General features: G+C 36.1%; 1 protein-coding gene across 1 annotated transcript; it reads left to right on the plus strand.

Moving 5' to 3' along the window:
* The first annotated feature begins 1,412 nt into the window (after positions 1-1,412).
* Positions 1,413-23,345, plus strand: LOC140822015 (uncharacterized). Its single transcript, XM_073182738.1, is given in 36 exon segments — positions 1,413-1,572; positions 2,341-3,007; positions 3,106-3,837; positions 3,974-4,357; positions 4,467-5,048; positions 5,146-5,559; positions 5,681-6,094; positions 6,204-6,596; positions 6,715-7,299; positions 7,413-7,946; positions 8,351-8,959; positions 9,073-9,498; positions 9,850-10,446; positions 10,517-10,999; positions 11,408-12,013; positions 12,125-12,556; positions 12,702-13,136; positions 13,264-13,527; positions 13,617-14,048; positions 14,189-14,575; positions 14,744-15,127; positions 15,278-15,655; positions 15,766-16,194; positions 16,343-16,477; positions 16,622-17,047; positions 17,153-17,419; positions 17,569-17,997; positions 18,122-18,490; positions 18,572-18,973; positions 19,103-19,531; positions 19,656-20,051; positions 20,193-20,312; positions 20,416-20,598; positions 21,094-21,255; positions 21,334-21,396; positions 21,399-23,345. Coding segments are annotated over 35 exon segments (15,459 nt in total). The 5' UTR covers positions 1,413-1,572; positions 2,341-2,587; the 3' UTR covers positions 23,157-23,345.
* Positions 23,346-23,501: the final 156 nt, after the last annotated feature.

The following is a 23,501-nucleotide window of genomic DNA, read 5'->3' on the forward strand; positions in this document are numbered from 1 at the left end:
AAGTCAATTTGAGCTTAGCTTGACTAATAATATAAATTAAACTATTTACAAATAAAAATTAACTCATTCTTGGGCTGCTACGTTCTTATTATATATTATACCATCGCATGGATCATACTCCAATATTGAAATATTAAAAAAAAACAAAACTTGTGTGATACAGTCTTACGGGTCGTATTTTGTGAGACAAATCTCTTATTTGAGTTATCCATGAAAAATATATACTTTTTATGCTAAGAGTATTACTTTTTATTGTGAATATCGATAGGGTTGACCCGTCTTATAGATAAAGATTCGTGAGACGGTATCACAAAAGACCTACTTTTACAAAAAGAGACATTTTCCTAGTATGCGCAGCTGATATCTAAATAATAATAACAATAAGAATAATTACGGGAGAGAAAGTTGAAGTTTGGTGTAAATTACTCATACAAGTTTTTTTTTATCCTTAAAAAATCGATAAGAAATTATACGTCACGAGTAAGTTTTCTTTTTAAACTTTATGAACTTTTATGGAAATAACACCATCGATCCTATAATTTGAATGTCAGACCAGTAGATCGGTCTAGTTTTTTTCCCTAATAATTTTGGATAATCGAATTAATTTTTAGTAATATAAACTCTATACTTTAAAATTAAATTCAAAAATTTTCGGATAATCAACATATTAAAACATTGGGTTATCTGATATATTTGTGAGATTTATAGAAACAATTGTGGTAAAGAAGCTCCCTGCTTAAACCAATCATTTCATGGCACCGGGATTCTCAGATTTTCACTCAACTTCAACACCCATATATGATTTTTTTTTTAATTAATGAAAGCTGTTTAAACACCAAAAAGACATACTTTAAAAAAAAAACTATTTTTGGAATTGTAAGAGTTAGTTTGGTAGAATAAGAATTCACGTTCTTGTTTCATCTAACTTTTGGTTCAAATTATACAATGATTGAAGTAAAAAATAATATATCGTCAATATCTCTCAATCTATTATCTTTGTACATATTGTTAATGATATAAATTTATTCGAAGTAAAAAAAAAATTACAACTCGTTAATTATGAATGTTAAATGTGGCACAAGATTTTTTCTGGAAAAATACTTTTAACTTAACCCATCTTGGACGATGGAAAGTCCATTCACACATCCACCAGTTTGCAGAAAGGATAGTTCAACTACATAATTCACAAGAGTGAAATTATCATAAGATATATAGCAAGTTGACTGCTCACAGTGTCACTCCAGGACAACGTCAGTCTCTAGCCAACTCAAAAATGATGCAATAGCATGTGTGAAGTGGCATTTTGTCAGCTTTTGCCTACTTTCTATCCCAATGCTTCCATCACATACATTATTATTATTATTTTCATCCATCTGCCATATAAATTCACAAGTTTACAACCAAGCACTCATAACTTTAATCAAGAATATATTATTATGATGTATACATATGTAACTGTATTTACCTCAAAAAAATTAAATTGCTGAAGTTACACAATCCCACCTTGTGCTGATCCCAAGCTCTGTTGCAATGGCTGCTGGAGTTCAAATTCAAGAACCTGTATTGGATACAGTAAGTGATCCTTTTCACATTTGATCTTCATTTCATGAACTTTAAACTGAGATTTATGTGGATTTTTAAGCAGCCTTTTCTTCTGCTAAATTTGAAGTAAGATTATGACATTCTTCAGTAACTTTTTCCCACCTGAATAGTAACGATGCTTTGATCTGAAGTTGATATGATGATTCTAGAGGAAATTTTACAGTCTGGAACATAGTTCCGCTATGATATAGATGTGCATTAAGTTAGCATATGATTCACTGCATGATTTCTGTGTATCATATTATTTTCTTCAATGTTGGAGCTCGTGCGGAAAAGCTCTCCACTCGTAAAGCTAGATTTTCATTTTATAAAAAGGAAAACCAAATGGGATTCAGTTTAAGCTCTGAAAAAAAGGGTGTTTGAGAATACTTAACGTAACTACAAACCATTTTGATCGCCAGCTGAAACAACTTTTATTGTAAAATTTTCAGCCCTGTTCTGCATGAAGTCATGAACTAATGAGTTTTCTGCAAAATCAAACCAATCACATCATCAAGATGCCTAGTAGGTGGAAGTGATCGATCCTAAATCTTTAATCCGAAGTAAATACTGATAGGTGAATAGAAAGGGGAACTGTAAATTGATGATCAATCAATTATTCAAACTTTATCAAGCAAAGTCTATTGTTATACTTCCATACCCAAGAATGTAACACTATGCCATTTGATGCTTCCACAAAGTAGCTGATATAAGGTTTTCAAGCTTGACATCCAACAATAATATGTACTTTTAATGCAGCTGAGAAGGGAAGACGAAAACGAGATGGATCAAGCTATCAACATTACCCTTAGTAAGATTCCCGTAGAAGGGAATATCGGAGACAGCCATACACCTATGGAACCTCCAGACATGCTGGAAACCGATTTTGAGGTAAAGGATTCGGTAAAAGGTAATGAAGGCAGCGCATCAACAATTAAGGGTGAAAAGTTTTTGATATCACCCTCAGCTGCAGAGGTTCATTTTGAAGAAAACAACCTCGCACCAGATGCCTGCCAAGTTAATGAGAATGCAGAGAAAAGTGGCTATAGAACACGCAACTGATGCTCTGCACCTTGGGGAAGCTAAATTGGATGCCGAAGAATCAAATGGTTTGGAGAAAGGCTTGGTATCAGCGTTGGAAGTTCCAGCATCTAGCGAAATTGGTCATGATGAGTCGATACCTGTGTATGAAGCCGGATTGTCTGAAAATAAAGAGGATAGTGAAAACACGATTCCGGAGAAAGAAGCAGCACATAAGAAATCCTTGAAAGTAAATCCTGAGGATACTAAGACATGTGTTGCAGTTAATGATACAGAGGCAAGAAGCTCAGTCGAGGAGAAAATCATGACATCATCAACTTCACAAGACATCCCTGGTGAAAGAAACGAGCAAACTACATTCGACACGAACAAGGAAACTCCAGAGGTACATGAATGACACAACGTCCACTTCAATAGCAAATAGCTATTATTTTTGAAAAAAAATTAGAAGTGTGGTAAATGATTACCTTATTCTTCCTGCAGAATGTTTCAACAATTGTGCCAAAGGCGGAAAACAAACTAAACTTGAGCATCGAACTGGTTGGCTCACAGATGAAAACTGACGAGAACTTGGAAAAAGAAGACGAAAAGCCTGAATCAACTCTTATACCCGAGGGAAAAATCGAGAACGAAGAATTGACGCAAAATGAGTTGTTTGAAACTAAAAATGAAACAGAAAAAGTGATTCAGAATAGCGAAGAAGTCGATAAGAATGGTGTTGAGTCCTCGCCAGTGGCTGCTCCCGAGGATGAGGATATGGAAGCATCTACTTCAGATCACAACACAAAAGCAAGTGCTCTTGAAAATAAAATCCCGACTGAAAATCCACAAGAAATTTTGGTTGACAAATATGGGTGCAAACCAGAGAAGGAAACTCTCGAGGAACAGGTGATAACTGAAACTACAACGGACGCTAGTCACAATGAGACGACGCCCGTAGATAAAGCCAAGACCGAGGATGAAGAACCAAACAAATCTGATTTTATCGAAACTAAGGAAGATAGAGAACGTACGATTTTGGTGGAAGAACCGATCTCGGAGAAACATTTGGAGTCCTTCAATGCAATTCATGATGATATTAAGGCATGTGATTTAGTTCAAGACACAGAAGCAAAAAGTTCAATCAAGGACAAACTCCCAACAAAAACTCCACAAGAAATATGGGGTGACAAAATAGAGCAAACATCACTTGACACCAAAGAGGAAACTTTAGAGGTACTTGTTAGAATCCCAGTATAAACTTAACTTCATCATCAATAGCATGCATGAGTGACACGAGTCAAGAACGTATAGCCATATTGTCAAAAGAGGAAGAACAATAGAGATAATGCTTATTTTTATTATGCTGCAGGATATTTCAACAAATGTATCAAATGAGAGAATTGAACAAAACTCAATTGTTGAAGTGCCATTTGTCACAGAAGCTTTGACAACTGATAACGAGACCGAGGGGAAAATTAAGGACGAAGACCAGAGGGAAAAAGACTCGATTGAAAATAATAATGACACAGAAAGTGAGTTGCCGAAGCAAAAAGCAACTGAGAAACCTGTTGAATCCTTGCAATTAGCTAATATGGCAGAGGCTACCCAAGCTTCCACCTTAGATCACGACACAAAAATAAGCGCTCTTGAAAATCAAATCCCAACTGAAAATTCACAAGAAATAGTGGCTGATGAAACGAAGAGCAAACCTTGTGATGTAGTTGACTCAAAGAAGGAAACTCTTGATGTACAGGTGATCATGAAAATCTATGCATTGGCTATTGCTAGAATAAATGACTGGACATCTAATGAAGAATGAAATTTCATGTACTGAAAATCAAGAGACTGAACTTTTTTTTTAGACTTTGCAGGATGTTTCAACAATTGAATCAAATGATGACAGTGAAGAAAACTTGGTGATCGAAGAGGATGAGAGAGAAAAACCTTTATCGAGGGAAGAATCAACAAGAGATGCTGCTGGTGATGAGTCAACGTATACATACGAGGACAAAAATGAGGGTGATGACCAGAGGAGAGCTGAATTGTTTGAAAATCCAAATTTTGCAGAAAGTTTGTCCTTGATAGAAGATAATACAAGACCGAAGCTTGTCGAGTCTCCACAAGCCGAGGTTATCAAAACTTATGTTTTAGATCAAGAAACAGAAACAACAGGCCAAATCTCAGCATCTGAGGGGAACTCCAATGATGGCGAGTCTGCTGTTAAATATGAGGTCAAAACTGAAGATGATGACCAAAAAGAAGACCAATTGTGTGATAGTGAGAAAAATCCTGAAAGTAATGTACTTCTGGAAGCAGCGCAAATTGAGACGCCTATTGAGTCCTTACAAGAAACTCTGCCAAGTACAGTTCCACAGGGATTCCTGGATGACAAAACAGAGGAAAAAAGGGTTGATGCAATTCAAAAGGACAAAGAGATTCTAGATGTACATGAATGACACAACATCCACTTCAATAACAAATAGCTGTCATTTTTGAAATAATTTGATAGTGTGGTTAATGATTATTTTATTCTTGCTGCAGAATATTTCAACAATTGTGCCAAATGAGGAAATTGAACAAAATTTGAGCGTCGAACTGGACTCAGATATGAAAACCGATGAGAACTTGGAAAAGGAAGATGAAAAGCCTGAATCAACTCTTATACCTGAGGGAAAAATCAAGAATGAAGAATCAACGCAAAATGAATTGTTTGAAACTGAAAATGAAACAGAAACAGAAACAGAAACAGTGATTCAGAGGAGCAAAGAAGTCATTGAGAAGGTTGTTGAGTCCTCGCCAGTAGCTGCTTCTGAGGCTGGGGATATCGAAACATCTACTTCAGATCACGGCACCGAAACAAGTTCTATCGGAAATAAAATCGCGACTGAAAATCTACAAGAAATTGAGGTTGACAAATCAGTTTGCAAACCAGAGAAGGAAACTCCAAATCAACAGGTGATAACTTTAAACTGGACGTTTGTCTATAGAAAATTAATATCTATATCGTGAAAAAAAAAACTAGTTCCCCGTAATTCTTCTTTAAAATCGATGTAGACTAAGTGATGTTACATTCTAGGTTTCAAAATCGGCATCAATGACTAGTGAGGATGCCTTACTAACAAAACATGAACCGCATTTGGAGAAGGAAAGTGAGAAACCATGTTTCAAAGATGCTTCAATGGGGGATGCTAGTCATGACGAAACGACACCCATACATAAGGCCATGAAAGAGGATGACGAACCAAGCAAATCTGAATTGCTTGAAAATAAGGAAGATACAGAAAGTACGATTCTGGTGGAAGAACCGATCTTGGGGAAACATTTGGAGTCCTTGAATGCAATTCATGATGATATTAAGGCATGTGATTTAGTTCAAGACACAGAAACAAAAAGTTCAATCAAGGAGAAACTCCAAACAGCAACTCCACAAGAAATCTGGGGTGACAAAATAGATCAAACATCATTCGACACCAAAGAGGAAACTCCAGAGGTACTTGCTAGAACCCCAGTACAACTTAACTTCATGAATGACAAGAGTCGAGATCAAATAGCCATATTGTAAAAAGAGGAATAACATTGCTTTTTTATTAATACCTCAGGATATTTCAACGAATGTATCAAATGAGGAAACCGAACAAAACTCAATTGTTGAAGTGCCGTTTGTCACAGAAGCTTTGACAACTGATAATGAGTTAGCCATCACCGGGGGGAAAATTGAGGATGAAGACCAGAGGGGAAAAGACTTGCTGGAAAATAATTATGACACAGAAAGTGAGTTGCTGAAGCAAGAAGTAACAGAGAAGCCTGTTGAATCGTTGCAATTAGCTAATGAGGCAGATGATACCAAAGTGTCTACTTCAGATCACGACACAACATTAAGTGTTCTTGAAAATCAAATCCTAACTGAAAATCCACGAGAAATCGTGGCTGGTGAAACAGAGAGCAAACCTTGTGATGTAGTTGACACAAAGAAGGAAACTCTTGACGGACAGGTGATCATTAAAATCTATGAATTGGCTATTGCTAGAATAAATGACTGGACATCTAACGAAAAATGGAATTTCACGTTCTGAAATTCAATAGACTGACTAACTCTTTTAAACTCTGCAGGATGTTTCAACTATTGAATCAAATGACGACAATGAAGAAAACTTGGTGATTGAAGAGGATGAAAGCGAAAAACCTTTATTGAGGGAAGAATCAATAAGAGATGCTGTTGGTGATGAGTCAATTTATACAAACGAGGACAAAAAAGAGGTCGAGGACCAGAGGAGAGCTGAATTGTTTGAAAATGAGAACAGTGCAGAAAGTCTGTCATTAATAGAAGATGATACAATACCGAAGCTTGTTAAGTCTTCACAAGTAGATGCTGAGGATATTAAAACTCATGTTTTAGATCAAGATGCAGAAACGACAAGCCTAATCTCAGCATCTGAGGGGAAATCCAATGATGGCGAGTCTGCGGTAAAATATGTGGTCAAAACTGAAGATGATGACCAAAAAGAAGACCAATTGTGTGATAGTGAGAAAAATCCTGAAAGTAAAGTACTTCTGGAAGCAGCACAACTTGAGACGCCTATTGCTTCCTTGCAAGAAACTCTGCCAAGTACAGTTCCACAGGGCTTCCTGGATGATGAAACAGAGGAAAAAACAGTTGATGCAATTCATACAAACAAGGAGATTCTTGACGTACAGGTGCGGATGTTCATAAACTGAACTTCAATGTCAGAAGCTAAATTTAAAAAATTTAAAACATAAAATATTCCTTTAAGACATTGAGATTTAATGGAGTCGTATTCTTCCTGCAGAATGTTACAAAAACGGTGTCAAATGAGAAGATTGAAGAGCATTCATTAATTCAAATGGATGGATCACCAATACAACATGAGGAATCTTTGGAGAAGGAACATGAAAGACCATCTTTGATCGAATCTATCGATCATGATTCATTATTTCAAGTGGATGGCTCACGAATACAATGCAAGGAATATTCAGAAGAGAAAAGTGAAATAACATCTATCATCGAAGCTTCGACAAAGAACATAAATGATGACAACCCCGTAAATGTTCACGAGGGAAGTAGTGAGCATGAGGATTTAAGAAAAGATGAATTTGGAGATACAGAAGTTACTTCACAGGAGGAAGAAGCACAGGTCGAGACGGCAGCCAACTCAACAAATATAGCTGCAGAAGATATCATAGCATCAGATTTATGTCAAGAAACAGAAACAACGAGTTCCCAAGAGGAGCGAACCTTGAATGAAGAAGAAACTGTGTGTGAACAGATAGAGGTCGAAACACTTGACGCATCTGACACAAAGAGACAAACTTCGGAGACACAGGTAAGAATTCCAAAATTGGCTTAAAAAAAAGGTTTTGTTAACAAAACTTCTTGAAGTGTCCATATGCGATATGAAACAATTTTATATTTGTATATTTTGGTTAAGTTGTTTTAATCTTTTAGAGATAACCTGGAATAAAATTATCAAAAGCTAAAAATTAATTCCTAACTGAAATATACAAGAAATTGTGTGCGAAAAAGAAGACTCCGCCAAGTGCAAAACATGTGATGTAGTTGCTATGATTTAATGAAGCAGGAAATTCTAGAGGTAAAGGCCATAATAAAGAACCACAAACCGAGACACTGTAATAGCATAAATGATTGTAAATATATTGAAAACGGATATTTATTTCCTTAAATTTTTGTGAAAATCAATAGACTAATAGGATTTTCTTTTTGCTGCAGGATGTTTCAACAATTGTACCAAATGATGACAGTGGAGAGAACTCAGCGACTGAAGAGAATGATTTACAAATGAAAAATAAAGAGACTTTTGGAAAAGAAACCGAAAAACCATATGTCAATGAAACATCAAAGACAGATGCTTCAGATGATGATTCAGCAAATAAGTGCGAGGATAAAGTTGAGGGCGATGAACAAACAGGAGCTGAATTATTTGAAGAAAAAAAGGATATGGAAAGTAAACTGTTAAAAGAAGAGGAGATAATGGTGAGGCTTGTGGAGTCTCCACAAGTAGACAATGAGGCTATTAAAACGTATGTTTCAGATGGTGTAGAAACAACAGGCATGGTAGAAGAATCTGAAGGGGATGCCGATAATCATGAATCTGCAGTTAAAAATGAGGTCAAAACTGAAGATAATGACAAAAAAGAAGACGAACTGTCTGAAAATGAGAAAAAAACTGAGAGCGGCGAACTTCTCGAAGCAGCACAAACTGAGAAGTCTATTGAGTCCTTGCAAGAAACTCTGCCAAGTACTGTTCCACGGGGATTCCTAGATGACAACACAGAGGAAAAATTAGTTGATGCACTTCAAAAGGACGAGGGTGTACAGGTAAAAATATTCATAAACTGAACTTCAATGTCAATAGCTAAATTGAAAAATACTAGAACATAATATATTTCTTTAAGAACTCGAGAGTTAATGGAGACATATTCTTCCTGCAGAATGTTACAACTACTGTTCCAAATGAGAAGATCGAGGAGAACTCATTAATTCAAATGGATGGTTCACAAATACAACATGAGGAGTATTTGGAGAAGGAACATGAAATGCCATCTGTAATTGAAGCGTCGACAAAGCTTGCCAATTATGATGAGTTAATTGCTCGTGAGGATAACATCGAGCATGAAGATCCAAGAAAAGTTGAACCTGAAATTGAGAAATATACAGAAATTAATTTGAAGGAGGACGATACACAAATAGAGACTCATATTGCTGAAGATATTATAGCATCAGACTCATATCAAGCAACGGAAACCACAGATTCTCAAAAGGAACAAATCCTGAATGAAAATGAAATCGTGCATGAAGAGACACAGGTGGAAAGACTTGATGCAGCTGATACAAAGCAGGAAACTCCCGAGTCACCGGTGAGAACTATATTGTTGTCTTAAAAAGTGCATTATTTATATAATTTCTCAAGTTGCTAATTTAAATATATAATTTTTATATTTTAAGGATCTTAACTAAAAGTATTCCAAGCTTGAATCGAATCAAATCCACAAGAAATTGTGAGCAAAAAACAGTGTGTTCCAGAGTATAAAACATGTGATGTAGTTGCCATGAAGGAAACTCTAGAGGTGCAGGCCATACTGAAACAGAGTCTTACTTAACAGCATAACTTGCTGGAATTATAGATGTTTATGTCATGACAAAAATAGTCATGGATTTTTTTGTCGAAAATCAGTAGATTAAGTAAGTGGATTTCATTCTTGCTGCAGGATGTTTCAACGTTTGTTTTAAATGATGACAATGAAGAAAACTTAGTGATTGAGGAGGATGACTCAGAAATGAAAAATGAAGATAATTTGGGAAAGGAAAGCGAAAATCTACCTTCCATAGAGGCATCACTGATGGATACATCTAGCGATGAGTCAACAAAGAAGTTTGAGGATAAGGGCAGGGAACAGACGAGAGTTGAAGAGACAGAACGTACATTGTTGAAAGAAGCGGAAACACCAGCGCAGCCTCTCGAGTCCCCACAAGTAGATGCCGAGGATATTAAAACATATGTTTCAGATCAAGGCGAGGAAACAACAGGCCTAGTAGAAGTATTTGAGGAGGTTGCCATTGAAAGTCGGCCTGAAGTTAAATGTATGATTAAAACTAAAGACAATGACCAAAAAGAGGATGAATTGTGTGATGATGAGAAAATTCCTGACGGTACTTCACATCTGGAAGTAGCAAAGATGGAGAAGCCTTTTGAGTCCTTGAAAGAAGCACTTCCAACTTCAATCCCACGAGGTTTCTTGGAAGAAAAAACAGAGGAAAAAATAATCGATGCAACTGAAAAAGACGAGGAAACTCTTGAGATACAGGTAAAAATCATCATATAACCAAACTTCATTGCCACGGTTTAAACATACTATATAAATTTTTCTTCTAAAGAATCAGGACTTGAGTAATGTATTCTTGCAGCAGAACGTCACAACCATTGTTTCAAATGAGAACATCGAACATGATTCATTGCTTCAAGTGGACAGCTCACAAATGCAATGCAAGGAATGCCCAGAAGGGGAAAGTGAAAGAACGCCTGTCACTGAAGCTTCAACAAAGAACATGAATGATGACGATTCCATAACTGTTCATGAGGACACTACCGAGCATGAAGATCAAAGAAAAGATGAACTGGTTGAAACTAAGGAAGATACAAAAATTACTTCGCAAAAGGAAGAAGCACAGGTTGAGACGGCCGTCAAGTCATTGAAGATAGCTGCTGAAGATATTATAGAGTCAGATTCACATCAAGAAACAGAAACAATGAGTTCCCAAGAGGAGAAAATCTTGAACGACGGAGAAATTGTGTGTGAACAAATAGAGGTCATAACACTTGACACAGCTGACAAAAAGACAGAAACTCCCGAGGCACAGGCAAGAATTCCATTATTGTCCAAAAAGAGCATTATATACGAAATTTCTCCAAGTGTTGATATTAAAAAATATGAAACTGTTTTCTATTTGGAAATTGTATGAAAAAGTTATTTTAAAGATAAACTGAAGTAAAAGTATCGAAAGCTCAAAAATAAATCCTGACTGAAAATTTACGAGAAATTGTTTGGTGAATAAGAAAAGCATGCAGAATTCAAAACACGTGATATAGTTGCCATAAAGAAGTATATTCTAGAGAGGCCATAATAAAAAAAAAACCATAAACTAAGATAGTAATAGCATAAATGACTGGAAATATATTGAAATGGATATTTATGTCCTTAAAAAAACTAGTTATGCGAGTCTTTTGTGAAAATCAATAGACTATGAGGACTTTTATTCTTTCTGCAGGATGTTTCAAGAATTGTACCAAATGACGACATCGAAGCAAGCTCGGCGACTGGAGATAATGACTCACAAATGAAAAACAAAGAGAATTTGGGAAAAGAAAGCAGAAAACCGTCTGTCATAGAAGCATGGACAATGGATGCTTCTGGTGATGAGTCAACAAATAAACGTGAGGATAAAGTTCATGGCGAAGAACAGACTGGAGCTGAAATGTTTGTAGATAAAAAGGATACAGAAAGTACATTGTTGAAAGAAGAGGAGATAATGGTGAAGCTTGTTGAGTCTCCACATGTAGACACTGTGAATATTAAAACTTATGTTTCAGATGAAGGTGCAGAAACAACAGGCGTGGTAAAAGCATTTGAGGGGAATGCCAATGTTGACAAGTCCGCGATTAAATATGAGGTCAAAACTGAAGACACTGACCAAAAAGATAATGAGAAAAATCCTGAGAGTGGTGCGCTTCTGGAAGAAGCACAAATTGAGCAGCCTATTGAGTCCTTGAAAGAAACTCTGACAAGTACAGTTCCACGAGAATCCCTGGATGACAAAACAGAGGAAAAAACAATGGATGCAATTGAGAAGGATAAGGAGATTCTTGACTTACAGGTGATAATATTCATAAACTGAACTTCACTGTCAGTAGCTAAGTTGAAACATACTTGAAAATTATATTTTTTAAAAGCTCTAGGTTTTATTGAAATAACAATCTTCTTGCAGAGTGTCGCAAAAACTGTGTCAATTGAGAAGATTGAGGATAATTCATTAATTCAAGCAGAGAGCTCACGAATACAACATGAGGAATATTTGGAGAAGGAGATCGAAATACCGTCTGGGATTGAAGCTTCGACAAAGCATGCCGATGATGACGAGTTAATAAGTATTCACGAGGACAATATTGAGCACAAAGATCTAAGAAAAAAAGAATTGCTTGAAAGCAACAGAGACACAGAAATTAATTTGCAGAAGGAAGAAGCGCAGATGGAGACATCTGTCAAACCATTGCAAGTAGCTGTAGCATCAGATTCGTATCCCGGAACAGAAACAACTTCTAAAGAGGAGCAATTCCTAAATGAAAATGAAATCATTCATGAGACAGAGGTCGAAAGACTAGATACAGCTGATTCAGAGAAGGAAATTCCTGAGTCACAGGTGAGAACTATACCATTATCTTAACTTCATCATAACAAAGTTTGGCATGCATATTCTGGGATGATAGAAGCTTGATTCATATAGAAATAAATTATAAAATTTATATAAGATTATAAATGTTTCTGAATATATTATTTTGGTGCAGAATTTTGCAACAATACTTTCCAGTGAGAACATTAAGGAGAATTCACGGATTCTGGAGGATGGATCAGAACAAAAGCACGAGGAACTTCTTGAAAAAGAAAGCAAAGAACTGCCTTTCTCAGAAACTTCGACAATGGAGGTCAATGATGAAGTGCCTGAAGTTATTCACCAGGATAAAATTGAGGATGAAAAACTAGAAAAATTTGACAAGTTTGAATGTGACAAGCATGAAGAAATTACTTTGTCAAACGAAGCACCAGCGGAAAAGCTACAAGAGTCATCAAAAGAAGATCTTGAGGATATCAAAGACATTGTTTCAGGTGCAAACACTATCGAAAGAAGTTTGATAGAGGTGCAAAGCCCAAATGAAAATCGACGAGAAATTGTCAGCGATCACATGGATGAGAATATAGTTGACAAAGATCCTGAGGTAAGGGTAAGATTTTATTAGTAACTTAGTCTCAATACTACAAACTTGATTTGTGTTTGAAAGAGTAAGTTTACATAGACAATATGTTTTCTTTTATATAAAAAAACTGAAGCATATTTCATTCTTATGGCAGGAAATTGAGGATGAACACATGGACAAAGATGTCATGTTCAAAAACGAGAAACACACAGAAATTGGTTTCATAAAGGAAGAAGAATCGGTGAAAAAGCTCCAAGAGCCCGAGAAGAAAGATCTTGAGGAAATTAAAGCATTTGTATCACATGAAGGCACAGAAACAACAAGTTCCATAGAGGAGCGAGACTTGACAGCTATTTCACAAGAAAGTGTGGGTGATCTGTCGGAGGATAAGATACTTGATAAAGCTCAAGAGAGACAGGTCAGAAAGTTTTTACTAAACTTAAAGTTGACTTAAAAGTCATTTTTCTTTAATTAAAAAGAGTTGATGTAAATTTCATTCTACTGCAGGATTTCACCATTGTTTCAGGTGAGCGCGCTGAGAAATATTCATCAATCCAACCAGATGGATCACAAATTAAACAGGGGGAACTTTCTGAAAAGAAATGTGAAATGCTATCCACACCAGAAACTTCGTTTCCGTATTCCAGCAACGATGAACCAATTAACGTTGACGTGGAAAATATTGAGAACGAACACTTGAACAAAGTTGATAAGTTCGAAGATGAGAAGCACACAAAAATTGCTATAATAAATGATCAAGCACCAGTGGAAGGGCCTCAAGAGTCCTCGAGAAGAGATATAGAGGAAGTCAAAGCATTTGTATCATGGGAAGGCGCAGAAACGAGTTCCTCAGAGGAGCAAGGTTTAACAGAAATTTCACCAGAAATCACGGGTGATAAGTCAGAGAAGAAAATACTTGATAAAGTTGGAACGACACAGGTTAGAATTCTATTTATATTCTAACTTTATAATCACAAACTTATCAACTAATAAGACTAATTAATCTGAAGAAACGAGATTTAATTAAGAATATTTTTTCTTAATCTAAAAATTTTAGCCGCACTTCATTCTTGTTACAGGAGTTCACTAAATTTGTTTCATATGAGAATGGTGGAGAGATTTCACTGATGTTAGTGGATGATTCGCAAATCAAACATGAGGAACTTTTGGAAAAGGAAAGTGAAGCATCACCTTTGTCAGAAACTTCATTGCGAAACTCCAACTTTAATGAGCCATCAATTCTTCACCAGGACAAAATTGAGGATGAACTCTTAAACAGAGTTGATAAATTCGAATCTGAAAAACATGCAGAAATTAGTATGATAAAGGAAGAAGCACCTGTGGAAAAGCTTAATGAGTCGTCGTTGAGAAAAGATCTCGAGGAAATCAAGGCATTTGATTTATTTGAAGACATGGAAACAAGTTCCACAGGGGAGAGAAACCTAACAGCAATTCCACAAGAAAATGTAGGTAACCAATCAAAGGGTAAAATACTTGATATAGTTACAGAGGCACCAGCAAGAACTTTATTATTAACTTAACAACCAAAAACTTACTTTTTATTTCAATGAAATATACTAGGCATTTTTTTCTTCAATTAAATGGAGCTGATAAGTGTTTTGCAATTACTGCAGGATTTTAGTACTGTTGATGCATCACAAATTAAACATGAAAAACTTTTGGAAAGGGAAAGCGAAACACCACCTTTGCCATTGCTTCATTCTAGCGATAGAAAGTCGGCAATTGTTCACACGGGCAAGATTGAAGATGAAGTACTAGAGAAAGCTGATAAGTTTGAAGGTATTGAGTCTGGAGAAGCTGCTATGTTAAAGGAAGAAGCTCAGGCAGAAAAGCTTTCCGAGTCATCAAAAGATCTTGAGGGAATTAAAGAATCTATTACATGTGATGGGACCGAAATAACACATTCAACAGAGGAGCAAAACCTAACTACAATTTCACAAGAAATTATAGATCATCAAGAAGATGAGAAAGTACTTAATGTAGCGGGAGAGGCATCTGTAAGAATTCTATTCACAACCTTAGCTCATCATCACAAATTTAGCTTATATATGCTAGATTAAGAATGGAGAAGTTTTAGAGCATGAAATTGCTAAACAGTATTTTCCCTTAATAAAAGGTACTAATGTGTATTTTCATCATTGTTGCAGGATTTCACAACAATTATTCCAGATAATAATAACACTGAAAGAAATTTATTGGTCGAAGTTCATGCATCACAAATGAAACATGAAGAACATTTGGAAGAAGAAAGGGAAATGCCGTCTTTGTTTATGTTAAATACCAGCACTGAAGAGACAACGATTGTTCGAGAGAACAAAGTCATGGAACATGTAGAAATTATTTTGTCACATGAAGAAGCACTTGAGAATTCCTCAAAAGAAGAAAACGAGAATATTAAAGCATCTGTTTTTTGTGAAGATACAGAAACGAGTTCTATAGAACAAGAAAGCCTGACGGCAAATTCTCATGAAATTGTGGGTGGTCAAGTAAAGGAGAAAATAATTGATATGGCTCAAAATGCACCGGTAAGATTTTCATAAACATTGTGATTTAAATATAACAGATATATGAGGTAGGATATCAGTAGCAAAGTGCAAAAAGGACTGAAAGCAAGAAGTATTTTATTTTGCTGTAGGATTTGACAACAATTACTTCAGACGAGAATTCTGAAGAAAATTCACTAATTCAATTAGATAGATCACAAATAAAACATGAGGAACCTCTGGAAAGGGAAAGCAAAACACCATCTATGTCAATGTTGGACACGACGATTGAAGAATCAACCATTCTTCAGGGTCACATAACTGATGATCAAGACCCAAGAAAAGTTGATGAGTTTGAGTATGAGAAAGATACAGAAGCTACTATACTAAAGGAACTAACACCGGCAGAAAAGGTTACTGACTCCACGAAAGATGATCTTGAGGACACTAAAGTAATTTTTTCATGTGAAGATAAAGAAATAACAAGTTCTATAGAGGAGCAAAGCCAAAAAGATAATCAGCAAGAAATTGTGGTTGATCAAACACAAAAAAATATACTTGATTCTGCTACCGAGGCACAGGTAAGAAGTTTGGTAGTGAAGTAATTACTTTACCGCAAAGTTTCTAATGTTGGAATTAGATATGGAGAGTTCTGAAAGAATGAAATTAACTCGAGAATCTTTTATTCTTTGATAAAAAATAGTTGATTTGTACTTGTTGTTTCTGCAGGATTTTAAACAAACTGTTTCGCATGAGAATGCTGGAGAGAATTTATTGATCCAAGTTGATGAATCAGAAGGGAAACATGAAATCGTGAGTGATCAAACACAGGAGAATGTACTTGATACAGCTCCTAAGGATCAGGTAAGAAGTTTGTTAGTAATTAGGTAATCTCATTATCACAGACTTTTTTTATGCATGTTGAAGTAAGAAAATGAACGAAAAATTAACCCAGGAATCTTTGTTCTTTTATAAAAAATGTTTAATGTATATTTTATTTTGTTGCAGGATTTAAAACCAGCTATTTCACATGAAAACGCAGAAGAAAATTCATTATTGCAAGTTGATAAAATACAAATGAAACACGATGAGTTGGAAAAGGAAAGTGAAACACCATCTTTGCTTATTGTGGGTACCAGCAACAAAGAGTCGAAAACAATTTACGAGGACATAACTGAGGATGAAAACCGAAAAAAAATTCATGACTTTGAGTGTGAAAAACATGAAGTAATAACTTCAACAGAGGAAGAAACACAGGTGACAAAGGTCGACGAATCCTCCAAAGAAAACCTTGAGGATGTCAAAGCACTTGTTTCAGGTGAAGATTCAGAAACAACTAGTTTTGAAGAAAAACAAAGCTTAAAAGAAAATCCACGACAAATTTTGAGCGATCAACAAGAGGATAAAATTCAGGATATAGCTCATGAGCCACAGGTAACTTCATATCATAAGAATAATTAATATCGAGAGAATGATATTACCTCTAGAATATTTTCTCTTTGATTAAAAAGAGTTGATGCCTGTTTAATTTTGTTGTAGAATTTCATAAAAGTTGTTTCAAATGAAAATGTTGAAAAGGATTCATTGAATCAAGAGGATGGGTCACCAATGGTGCACGAGGAAATTTCGGAAAAGGAGGGTGAAACACCATCTTTATCTGCAGATTTCATACTGAACACCACCAGTGAAGATTCTACAGTTATCCACGAGAACAAAATTGAGGATGAAGACATAAGAGAAGTTGATATATTTGAATGCGAAAAACATGTAGACGGTAAAATACCTGATACAACTCATGAGGCACCGGTAAGAATTTAATTTGTGACTTCACTATCGCATACTTAGTTTATGCATGCATGGTGAAATAAGAATAGCTAAGATCAGCAAAAATGAATAACTTATGTAATTTTTTATTTAATTGGAGAGGGTTGATGAATATTTCATTATTGCTGCAGGAGTCCAAAATAATTGTTTTGGATGAGAAAACTGAAGAAAAATCATCTAACCAAGTCGATAAATCACAAACAAAACATGAGGAGCTTTTGGAAAAAGAAAGCAAAACACTGTCTTTGTCAAAGACTTCATTACTGAATACTAGCAGTGAAGATTCAACTACTATTAATGATGACAAAATTGAGGATGAGGATCCTGAAAAAGTTGAGTTAGAATGTGAGAAACACACAGAATTTCCTTTAACAAAGGAAGAACCGGGGCAAATACTTAACAACACCTCGAAAGAAGATATCGAGGAAATTAAAGAATTTGTTTCACTGGACACAGAAACAACAAGTTCCACGGAGGATCGAAGCCTACAAATAAATTCACAAGAAGTCATGGGAGATCAAATGGAGGAAAACATTATTGATACAACTCCTGAACCACAAGTAAGAATACTAGCAGTTACTTTAGTAACATAGTTTACCTATGCTGGAGTAAGATTGGCACAGATCCAAAAGTATGAAATTTCCTTGGAAATATTAATTGGTGTGTATTTCATAATTGTTGCAGACTTTCACAACATTGGTCTCAGACGAAAACATTAAAAAGAATTTATCACTAGAAGACGATGAATCGCAAATTAAACATGAAGAACTTTTGGAAAATGAAAGTGAGAAACCATCATTGTGGATTCTGAAAACAAGCAATGAAGAGTCATCATTTATTTGCCACCGCAAAACTGAGAACGAAGGTGTAAAAAGACATGAGAAGGTGGAACAGCTTACCCATTTCCCAGAAGAAGGACCTGAGATTATTGAAGTACCAGTTCCTAGTGAAAACTTAGAAACACCAAGTCCTGTAGAGGAGCGAAGCCCAACAGAAAATCCACAAGAAAATCTCACAAAGGATGAAATACTTGACGTAGTTCCAAAAGCACTGGTAAGAATTTTATACATTGCTGAAATTAGCTTAAGAATTTATTTTTTAAAACCAGGAGTTGATGCATATTTCGTTCTGAAGCAGGAGTCAAAAACAATTGTGTCAGATAAGAACATTGAAGAGAATTCATTTATTCTAGAGGATGGATCACAAATGAAGCACGAGGAACATTCGGTAAAGGAAAGTGAAAAGCCTTCTGTATCGGAAAATTCAATACTTAATACTAGGAATGAGGAGCCGACACTTTTTCTGAATGACAAAATTGAGGAAGAAGATCAAGCAAAATGTAATAAGTCTGAATGTGAGAAACATGCAGAAATTACAGAAGTATCGGCGGAAAATCCAAACTCATCAAATCTGGAGAATATTGAAGATATTGAACCAACAAATTCTACAGAGGAGCAAAGCCTAATAGTAAATCCAATAGAAAATTTGGACGGTCAAGAAGTGGAGAAGGTACTTGATAAAGCTCTCGAGGCACCGGTAAGAATTCATTTGTAACTTAAAATAATTATTACAGAACCTAATTTTATCTGGAACATGAATAGCAAAGTTTTGAAAGAATATAATTAACTTAGGAAGAGTTTGATGCACAATTCATTCTTGCGACAGGATATCACACCAGTTGTGCCAGATGATAACAATGGTGATAATCCATCGATCAAAGTGGATGGATCACAAATGAAACTTGAGGAACTTTTGGAAAAGGAAAGTGAAATGGCTTCATCGTTAGGAACTTCACTGCTGAATACCAACAATGAAGAGACGGAAAACATCCACAGGGATTTAATAGAGGATGAAGCCCTTGAAAATGTAGACGAGTTTGAAAGTAAGAAATGCTCAGAAATTAACAAGTTAAAGGAAGCACAAGTGGAAGAGTCTACAGTTTATAAGGACATTAAAGCATATGTTTTATATCAAGACACAGAAGCAAGTGCTCTCGAGGAGCAAATCCTAGCTGCAAATCCACAAGACATCTTGGGTAACGAATCAGAGGACAATGTTATAGATACAGCTGACTCAAAGGACAAAATTACAGAGGTAAGCATTTAACTTCATCATCACAAACCTACAGAGTCTTCAATAATATTAGCAAGGTCTGAAATAATTTTTCACAATTTTATTCCATTTAATCAAAATAATTATGAATGTTTCTTTCTTGCAGCAGAATTTGCCGTCAAATGAGAGCGTTGTGAAGGATTCGTTAATCCAAATAGATGAATCAAAAACTAAACATGAAGAAATTTCGGAGAAAGAACCATATTTGGAAAAAACCTCAATGGTGGAGGCCAACAATGAATCAACAACCAGTCACGAGGACATGATTGAAGAAGAAATTGGGAAAATAATGGAGAGTGCGCTGTTGAATGAAGGATCACCAGCGTACGCATCTGTCGAGTCCTCGCAAGTGGTTTCTGAGGATATTAAAGCATCTGTTTCAAGTCAAAAGACAGACACAAAGACTTCAAACCTAAATTCAGATCCACAAGAAATCGTAGGAGACCAAACAGATGACAAAATTAATACAGCTGGCACAAGGGAGATAACTCTCGAGGCATTGGTAAGCATTTTACTAGAAATTTAACTTCAGTATCACAAACTCAGTTGCGCTTTCTAGAACAATAATGGAAAAGTTTTTAACTTAACAATAATGTTTACCTTTTACATAGAAGAGTTCACGAACATTTTGTTATTGCATCAGAATTTGACAACGCCGGATTCAAATGAGAACAAAGTACTGGATTCGATGACCCCACATGATGGATTAGAAATTGAAGATGAGAAAGTCTCGATGTTGGCTGACAACGAAGAGTCAATAATTGTTCACGAGGACACAACTGAGGGCGGAAGACCTTAAAAAAGTTGATACATTTGAAAGTGCGCAACAAACAGAAGACACCTTGTTAAAGGAAGAAGCACACAAGGATGAGTCTATGGATTCCTTGCATGTGGCATCTGAGCCCATCAAAGCATCTGTTTCATGTCAAGACGGAGATCCAACAAGTTCTTTAGAGGAACAAATCCTAACTACAACTCCAAAAATTGTGGTCGACCAAGTGGAGGAAAAACTTACCGATACAGCTAAAACATGGGAGGAAACACTTGAGGTATGGGCAAACATTTACAATTAACTTTAGTTATTTCCACACTGATATCTTGTAGTACAACAATTCATTTTCTTTTTACCATGCTAATTGAAACACCTGCACATTAATTGATTTTTAAGATGCATCATTCATCTTTATCATTGAAATGAAGACCTCTAGCTGTTTCAAAGTGCAGAAACCACCACCACCCCCACCCCCACCCCCCAACACCCCCAAAGACACACACACACATGCTTATTTAACAAACTTTGCCAAGAGACTGCTTATCACACTTGAGATTCTTTATGAAACATCAAACAGTATTTCTTACACCTAGTTTATTAGCGTTCACAAATTTTTTCCTCCTTCCTTACCTATCAACACATTTTCCCTAATTTAAACCATGCATAAAAAGCCAACATGATTGCAAAATCAATTTATGAAACGGAAATGGTTTCTCTTAGAAAACTCTAACTTCTCGTTTATTAATAATCACCGATTTGATCTCATATACAGGTTAGCAGCTCTGTTTTAGCGTTTCAAGAGGATGAATCCAACAGAATTGGAGTTGATGACATAAACAGTGTAATGATTAAGGATGAAGAAACAGTGAAGATATCTAATAGTGATGAAAATGATGGAATTTGTTCCTCAGACAAAGTACAAGCAAAGGAAGAGGTATAGATGATATACTCACACACCCCATAATAAACTAATTTGCTGATAATAACCATTCAAAGCACATCTATTCCACAGGAAATGGAGATACTACCAAAACCAAAATTGATGAGGAAGCAGACAAAGATGATATCTGGATCAAATTAATTGATGATGAAACCAATAAAACTTCTATTGAGGAAAAGGAGATTGATTTTTCCTCTCATGACAAGGATACTTCTGAAATCTCCCGACATGATGGTGCCAAGGAGATTCCAAAAGGCAACGAAAATTCCACAGCCAAAAATGAGTTTCTTGAAGATGGAAACTCTAATGGAAGCATAGAATCTACCACACCTATAGGCAATGAAGATGCTGAAAAGATAGACAAAGACATAAAAGCAGAAACAGTCGTTACTGAAACTGGAGCTGCTTCCAGTGCTTTATCAATAACAGGAGTACAACGTGGACCAGAGGAAACTGAAAGTGAAGATAGCACAGAGAAGGAAACAGAAACGTCATTAGCACCTGAAGGTCGAGAATATCAAGGCCAACACACCAAAATCCACGGGTCTCCTTCTCCCCTTTTATCTCATGTCAAGGATTCTGAGTGGGAAAGGGCACAGGAACGAGGCATAGATAATCTTCAAAATGGTGATGATACAAATGATGATACGAAAGAATTAGATGAAGGCTCTGTTGCAATATCTAATGAGGGGAATTTTCTTGATGGGAATTTGAACGAGAACATAGAGACCGAAGTTACAGCAGGAGAAAAGGAAGCATCTGCAATTCAACAGGACCCGGTGTCCGAATTTGTCGTGCAAGAAATACAAGAACAACCAGGAAAGACTGTTGAGGCTGTCCCAGAAGAAAAAGGAATAAAGAGTGAACAGGTTGAAGATGATTCCGATAACTTGAAAATAAATTCCAGCACCACGGTTACAGATAAGGTTGCACCATCAGATATACTTTGCAGTTTCACTAGTGATGCAGGGCAAAAAGCTGTGGGTCAAGAAACTCAAATTGTCGTGCAAGAAAAACAGAAACCAGGAAAAGGTAAGGCTGTTGAGGCTGTCCCAGAAGAAAAGGGAATTAATACTGAAGAAAACGAAATAAAAGAACACGATTTTAATGTCTTAAAAGAAAATTCCCGCACTGTGGCATTAGATAAGGTCACACCAGTCAACATTCTTCAGGGTTCCACTACTGATGCAGCACTAAGAGCCACTGATGAAGAAACTCCAGAGCAATATGGCTTGGATGAAGCTAGTCTAAAAGAGATCGAAAGAGGCCCTGCATCTACCACAGATAAACTTATAGTACTCAGAGCAGATCAGATCGATAATGCGAACTTCGATAGTTCACTTGGCAGCAACAAAATTCCGGTACTGCAGCATGGAGACTCTTCAGAAAGTTCACAGACTGAAGGAGAAAAACAGAAGACGTCGGAACCTGAGAAAGGACAAAAACATGGAAACGAGGAAACATCTAAACTAATGGAGATGTCAGAATCGACAGAGATGGATAAGCTTTCGCTGTCAGGACTTCTTCAGGAGCCCATGAAAGATGTCTTGAAAGTTGTAGATCATTCAATTGATAAAAAAGAGCCAACTACCAAAGAAGAAGAGCTGCTGGCAGAAAAATCAGCTGAGGTGGAACAAGTCGAAGTGAAAACAGACAAAGAAAAAGATAGTAAAGAGGAACCAGGCGAGAATCAAATATCAGAATTGAGCTCCGATGCTCCGGCCATGGTGGGTGCAGCAGACAAAGATGTAGAAGTCACCCACAAGAAATCTCACAACATATTATCTGGCATAGGATCAAAGGTTAAGCATTCAATTTCCAAGGTAAAGAAAGCAATTACTCATAAATCTTCTCATCCGAAGTCAGCATCCCCTAAATATAGTGACAGAATTTAAATAGCCTGTACACTAGATAATAACTAGAGTTTGCTTCGATTTTTTTAACATTTGTGCTTGCTTGTGAAAAGGGTTTGGCATGGTGTACAAGTTTCTGTAGAGCGAATTCCTGTAAGATACAAAGTATTATAGTTTGTACTTACTACTTAGTGTGGTGTAGTGCAGAGCAGAGATGTATCTTTTGCTATAGTTCACTCGATCACACCGTTTCCATACAATATAAAATATGAAGTAATGCTACTGAAAATGCATCCGGCAGATGCATGAGCGACCATATTTAAAAGCTTAAACATGCAGCATTTATTACCTTGCCAGAGAATCATCCGCATGTTGCTCTTTTTTTTG

This window comes from Primulina eburnea, unplaced genomic scaffold, assembly GCF_022965805.1.
Source record: "Primulina eburnea isolate SZY01 unplaced genomic scaffold, ASM2296580v1 ctg739_ERROPOS11973397, whole genome shotgun sequence".
NCBI lineage: Eukaryota > Viridiplantae > Streptophyta > Magnoliopsida > Lamiales > Gesneriaceae > Primulina > Primulina eburnea.